The 6,965-nt window shown below is 35.6% G+C and overlaps 1 protein-coding gene across 3 annotated transcripts in view; it reads right to left on the reverse strand.

Moving 5' to 3' along the window:
• The window catches only part of LOC104597983 (Leucine-rich repeat (LRR) family protein), a 33,150-nt gene extending 26,823 nt beyond the window's left edge, over positions 1-6,327 (reverse strand). The window contains exons 1-6 of one of the 3 annotated variants that reach the window (XR_016085772.1): positions 5,962-6,327; positions 4,214-4,283; positions 3,531-3,577; positions 2,901-3,009; positions 2,613-2,698; positions 675-765 (exon numbers count right to left, since the gene is read on the reverse strand). Coding sequence is in view for 2 of the 3 variants with exons in the window: in XM_010259814.3 (XP_010258116.1) it covers positions 675-765; positions 2,613-2,698; positions 2,901-3,009; positions 3,531-3,577; positions 4,214-4,283; positions 5,962-6,060 (502 nt within the window). In the remaining variant the exon portion in view is untranslated. The remainder of the gene's footprint in view (positions 1-674; positions 766-2,612; positions 2,699-2,900; positions 3,010-3,530; positions 3,578-4,213; positions 4,284-5,961) is intronic. The other 2 variants (XM_010259814.3, XM_010259815.3) reach the window with 2 other exon arrangements.
• Between the last annotated feature and the right edge of the window lie 638 nt (positions 6,328-6,965).

Below are 6,965 nucleotides of genomic sequence, written 5' to 3' on the forward strand. Positions count from 1 at the left end.
CAGCAGCCTGCAGTGGACATGGTAGGCATTTAGCCTTTGATTGGTTGTGCAGAATTAAAGAAAAGGAGGTAATTTGCAAGAAAGAATTTACAAGAAGATAACTAAGAAGAAATTATAAGGTGCTGCAATGGTGGTTTTGTTGGAGGGTTGTAAGGTGCTTCTTTGGTGGGTCTGCGGGAAGATCTTTTAAAAGGAACTATAAGGTGTTGCACAAGTGAACGAACACATGCTTATGATGTATTGACTATCATTTAGATAAGACTGAGCTGGATTGGTCAAACCATTTAGAAATAAAATGATCCAGTGCTCAGTTTGGTTTTTAAAACATTGGCTGGGACAACTTAAAAGTCAAAACCAAATTTAATTCTCCAAATGCTGTACCAGTCAGCTGTCACACCAACAAATGCAATTAAAAAAGGCAAAAGCAAAGAATCCAGCCACTATAAGTCTCTCTCTCAGACACACACAAGCATGCAATTCTACAGAAGAACCCAAGCTATTTTAGAAAAACATATGCATATATTGTAGATTAATTAGGTTAACTTAGTAAATATTTCAACAAATGAAATTCTAAATGAACAAGAACAATCAAAATAATCAATTGTTTTTCATTATGTCCACGTGCATCATGCATGCTATCTGAGAGCATAATGATATATGGAAGCTGAAAATACCATTGGCTTGTAATTCTTCTAAAGAGAAGCAACTCCCAATTGATTCTGGTAGGGACTTTAACTTGTTATTTGACACATTTAATAACAATAACTGCATTGTCAAAGAATCCACATTAGGTCCTGCAACATCATATTGAAAGCTAAAGTTCATAGAAACTCAAAGAACGTGAATGACAGTATAGTTTGTCTCCTCTGTACACATGGCATCAAAATTAAAAAAATGGAACTGAACCAGGATTGAGAAGGAAGAAATGTTACCCAAAGTATACAATTGGAAAAATAAATAATGTAAAATGACAGTTAAAAACTCCTTCAAGACACATTCACTATGACTATACAATTGTACCCCAATTTTCTACTAAAAAACAATATATCAAGCAATGCTATTGTGGTGATCATAAACGTAAGTTTATTCATGCTGCCACCTTAGTTTCATGTGTCTACCCAACGCAAACCTCTTCCACAGTTTTCAGTTCCTCCTCCAATTATGCAGTCAATCAAAATATTAAGGCTCGTTCAAATGGATGCCTAGAACAGCTAACACCTTAGTTGCTTCCCTTGCAAGTAATGGAGTAACCAGGGACCAACTTCGTTGGGTAACACCAGTTACCAGGACCAGGTATTGATGTAATTCTCATTTGTACAGTCTTCTCTTTATCCTATCTGGAGATTGATTAGTCTATTTTAACATCAAGGTCAACCTCCTCCCTTTAGGGACATTCCAGTTACATATTTATCAATAAATATTTTTTCTTTTATTAGAATAGTTATAGTTTGAATTTTCTTCTTATGACTTTATTGTTTCCATTAGAATTGTAACTTAAACCATAGCTAGATCCTAGCAATTTATTCATTATCTTATCCCATTGACAATATTTAGACTAGTACTAAAACTCAGTCTGGTTTGATGTGCACATACAAGTAAATAAATATCAAAGTTATCAAAGAGAAGCTAAATATTCCAATCCAAAACAGTACAAATCATGCATATTATCAACGCATATTTCACAAGACCCAATTCACAAAAACATCAAAGCTACAAATATCCTCCAACTTTTAGTCCATTTTATGTCTCACTATAGGAAAAGGTAATGTGAGAAAGGTCATCCAGTGCAATTCACCAAGTGATCAACCTGGTCATTTGCATCAACTAAGCAATCCTGCATTATCAATTTAAGTGCATTGCCACCTCAGATACTGCATAGGTATTATCATGCTAGGGATTGACCCAGAGCCTTCTGGTATAATATGTTCCATCTCATTGACCACACTAAAATACAAGTTTAACATAAATAAAAAGTTCTAGAAGTTTCATTCATATGCCTTATTATGTGTTAGAATGGTATCATGAAATCTTAAACTAATAAAAGAGACTCCACAACCAATAAACACATTTAGAAAAAGACCTAAACTAACAAAGGATCTTCTAGTTTTTGTTCAGTGGAGAAGTTAAATTGTTGAAAGTCAAACAGAACAAGGAAATATTATTGGAAATGTTTTTAAAGGTGCTTGAGGTATACACATGGAGGCACACCCTGAGACGTATTCTGGAGGCATGGGTGCCTCTGAGCCATATACCATTTGCCCATGCAGAGAGGAAGAAAGAAAAAAAAGAAAGGAAAAGAAAAGAAAAGGAGAACTCCTTCCTTCTCTTCCTCCTCCTCTTGAGGAGGCTTAGGCCTCCTTGTAACAGGAGGCTAACACTTCTTGCATTCTGTACTACACCTCATACCTCCAGATAGTGAAACACCTCACATCATGCCTCCATATTTTCAAACATTGATTATTAGTTAATGATTTATTCTAAACTAGAAACATAGACCAAAACAATTTAGGCAAATTCAAGTAAACAACCATCTGAGATGAATGTAGCCTCAATGACAAAGAGTGCAGAGCAATTGGACATAACTTGTGGCTGACTAAACAATATATACTCACATTGCGCAAGCTACCTATGGTTTCAGGCAAGCAAGTTAGCAAATTCCCAGAGACAGATAATTGCTCAAGCCTCACCAGCAACCCTACTGGACAAAGGAAATTCATATATGGTCAGAAATAACAGCAATATCATAAATCATAAGAAGTAAAGGCCCTATTGAATAAGACTAGTTGTCAACTAGGAGGGAAGAAATGACCATATAAAACTGTCTTCATGAAAATATGCATTGAATGCACCAAATTACATTATACATGACAGCATAGTACTTATTTAGGGCAGAAAATTACACTCATCAGGCAATGTGGTAATTCGATTCTCATCAATAATGAGAAATTTTAGGTACTGGAGTTTCCCCAGGTTCTCTGGAAGTCGTTCAATAAGATTATCTGCTAATATCTGAAAACAAAGAGTTTTCTGTCAGGTTTTCAGGCCCCTTGTTTCATAATCCTGTCAAAAAATTCTGTGACAGAAATCCAGATCTTTCTTAAAGGGTCCAATACAGGTGTATCATATGCAAATGAATGAGCACATACAACAGGAGGGTATAAGAGATAGAAGTCCTATTTGGCCCCTGAGCCCACAATATGGCACAATCATGGGATGGGACATTGGGCCAACAAGCTAATAGTTGAAAGCAATGAAATTTCGGATTCAAAAAAGTTGAGCTCCAGTGATGTTCCTAGTGGTATTTATTTATCCTTTGGACATTAAAAAAAAAAAGTGAAGCAAAGTGAAAGTCAACCATGGAGAACTCTATTAGTCAGACATCTAGTGAACTTAAGATAAACTTTGGACCTCAAACTCCCTTTGATAAATCCATCAAAAAGAAGAATCCAAGACTCCCACCCCTACACCACTTGACATGAATACTTTTTTATTGTATTTTACACATAAACATGAAATTGCTTGATTCTTACCAAGCGCTGCATGTTGGTTAATTTGAAGATCGCCACAGGAATGTCAACTGCAGAAGTAAAACATCAGTTGCACTAGAAATAAGTCTTAGAAAAGCAAGATCACTCAAAAAAAAGTATTTAATGTCAATCTCTATACTCTAATCATAGCATTGGGACCTATTTAATCTTGTAATGAGCCATCTATGTGAGTTACAAAACTATCATATATGGAACTTTGGGCAAAGAATAGCATTATCTATCTGCCTATATGGGTGTCTAAAAATGTATCTGCATAAACTCTCTTTGTAGAAATAACTTAATCAATTTATTTTTGAATTATTTCTTGAGAATGCTTCAGTGCTCCACTAAATTTGATATGATGGTTGCATGCAAAACAACCACAGACACTAGATAAAAGTATACTTGGGAATATATTAATGGACCATTTAAGTGTTTCTCAAAAGTGTTTCCACAAACTTTGCACCTTTTACCTGGAAGGATCAAAATTACAAAAATAGAAAATACAGAGAAACAGAAATTTCATGCATTTAAGGTTTGCATAAGTAAATGCTCCAGACCAATCATTGCATGTTATGTACTGTTCTGTGGAAGATAGCCTGGCCAGCTAAAGCAAGAAACAAATGAAAGCAAGGGAAAGGACAAGAAAGTAAAAGAGAGATAAATAGATAAGAATATAATTTTACCTATTTTATTGTGTGTTACATCAAGAGTACGTACAGATTTCTCCAAGTCAAAAATTTCATTTGGTACTATCTGTACAATCGGAGGTTTCATGGTCAGTTTACCAATAAATGGATGGGAAAAGGGGAAAAGAAGTAGAAATGATTATCATCTTCGTGGTTCCCTTAACTGACAACCAACCCAATTGTTCTAATATTTTTCATCACCATAACAAACAATTAAAAAAAAGTTTCTGTTAGTGTGTCCAGAACAATGAGGCAAAACCAACCATAAAATATATTCTAAATCCTAAGGAGATTAATTTCACCCACAACACTGAGATAGACCTAATTAATTAAAATCTGAATACAGTACTCATAATACAGATGGTGTCATTTCTCCTCAGGCTTAGTTTGGTAAGAGTACAAATACAAATATGTACGGTGCAAAACCTTGTAATATTATATTTCTAAACCTTGTATTTGCACTGTACATATTTGTATTTATACTCTTCCCAAACTGAACCTCAGATATTAACAATTTTTACTACTAGCAACCCAAAATTTATTATAACATTTTTTCAGTTTAGTAAAATATAACATTATGCAAATGCTTTCACCAGAAAACAGCAAAGTACAATTTCTCTGAGAATAGAAGCAAGGTGGTTCAACTGAGAAGCAAAGCCAGAGAATCTGATATTAGCATGCCAACTACCTTTAAATGTGGCACACCAAAACATTTCAACAATGAGGCAGCAAACATTAAAGTTCTTCACTTGATCTCCAATAACCAACAGAACCACTTCCCCATCAACTGGAGAAAGAAAACTAATATTGAGTTGTGACAGCTTTATGTGAAAAGGGCCTCAAAACCAATAAATTGCACATCATTTTGAATCAATAGATTTGAGCATGTAATCGATCAAACTATTTTTCTCCATCTTGTTGATCTCTCCCATTACCCATACTATAGCTAAATGCAACTGAACTCGACGAGCTATCCTCATTCGAGACACTGCCAAGGCAGCACCAAAACCAAGAGCTAAACGCAAGTAATCTAATCCATGTGGTTTCTCTTGAGACATAGTGCAACTAAACTTAACCCAAGATTTACACGCCAGTAACATAACTACAATTCCATATTTTGTCCTAAGTAACGGGAATTGCAACACTTTCTGTCAAAAACGAAAATAAGCAAAAACATTGAAACCAAGCGCTTCTGTTTGCAATACTGCGCTAGAAAGTTGGAGTATGGGTGTGACTGCTTCTTAGGGGAGGATAGAAAGGAGAGGGAGATGCAAGCTCAAAGACCATAAACACGATTAAATATAAAATGGACAATAAACACTAAGTTTTAAATTCAGCTCATAAATTAAACAGAAAACTGAAACCATAAGGGGATGACAATTATATTAGTGGATAAAAATAGTGAACCAAAATTTACAATGGAGAAACAAGACGGTCACTGCAATTGAAATTCAAGTATTACCAGATAGAAATTGTAGTCCAAAGTTCCAACAGTCTGGTCTTCACGATGAGGATGAGATAAGTAATAAAGTTCTCTAAAACACTAATTCATCAAATGCAACAAGCAAAACATAGAGAATGAAATAAACTAAACGAAAAAATTAACCGACAAACAGCTCGTATCAACCGATTTCTTTTCTTAATCCAAAACAAGTTCAAATCTAAATTAAAAAAAAAAAACAGTAAAAGTATGAGATACGAAACGAACAGAAATAAATCCGATAAAAAGGGTAGGTAAAGGCTACCTTCAATTTGGAATCTCTTAGAGCGACAATGCCCGTCGACCGCCATCTAGCGATCCTATTGGCAGTCGACTCCCCGCCTTTGCTGTTACAGCATCCCATCTTTCGAATTTTGATAGAAATAGAGGAATATTCAAATAAATAGTTTCGTTGATCGCTCAGAATCCTGAATCTCGCATAATCGAACCGGAGAGGAGGAATTCAAAATGGAATTGTTTGAAAGAGTCGTCGTCTTTGAAGACTCGCAGGCCGCAGGGGTAGCGCGTTGGATTCGATTTGCTGTGTGTTGTAGACTTTGAAATTCAGGCGAATAGCTCAGACAGAGAAACACCTTCGTGTTCGATTTAGGTGGTTTGGTACGTGTGAAGGAGCAGATCCCAATTCCGTGTAAAGTAGTAGTGTAGACCGTAGTACACGCCAGCAGACCAGCACCTAGACCTGCTAACGGGCCAGGGTCGGGCGAATCCGGATCCGGATTCGGAAACCGCACATCTCTATGGTCCCACTTTTATGGTGGTAGGGGTGGATTCAAGCCAAGCCAAGCCCGAGCTCAACTCGCCAAGGTTGTATAAGGCTCGAGCTCGAGCTTGAGCTCGGTTCGAGCTAGAATATTGAGTTCAAGCTCAACTCGAGTCAAAAATTCATAAGTTCGAGCTCGGCTCGGTTTGAGCTTGATTTGAGGAAAAATATTTTATAAAAATAAAAAATGATATATAAAAAATATTTTTTATTTGATATTAAAAAATTAAGAATTATAATAATTTTATTATATATATTATTTTTTATAATTTTATAATACAAATAAATAATATATATATATATATATATATATTCCAGCTCAGCTCGTTTATTAATCGAGCCTATAAATTGGGCTCGAGCACAATTGAAACTGAGCCGAGGTCGAACAGCTCATGAAAAGCTCGACTCGTTGCCACTCCTAATGGTGGGTTCTGGACTAATGATGAGACATGCAATGTTAGATGATGTTGGAAGGGTGTTGAAACAAA

The sequence above is a fragment of the Nelumbo nucifera genome, chromosome 4 (genome assembly GCF_055504915.1).
Source record: "Nelumbo nucifera cultivar China Antique chromosome 4, China Antique-T2T, whole genome shotgun sequence".
In the NCBI taxonomy this organism is placed as follows: Eukaryota; Viridiplantae; Streptophyta; class Magnoliopsida; order Proteales; family Nelumbonaceae; genus Nelumbo; species Nelumbo nucifera.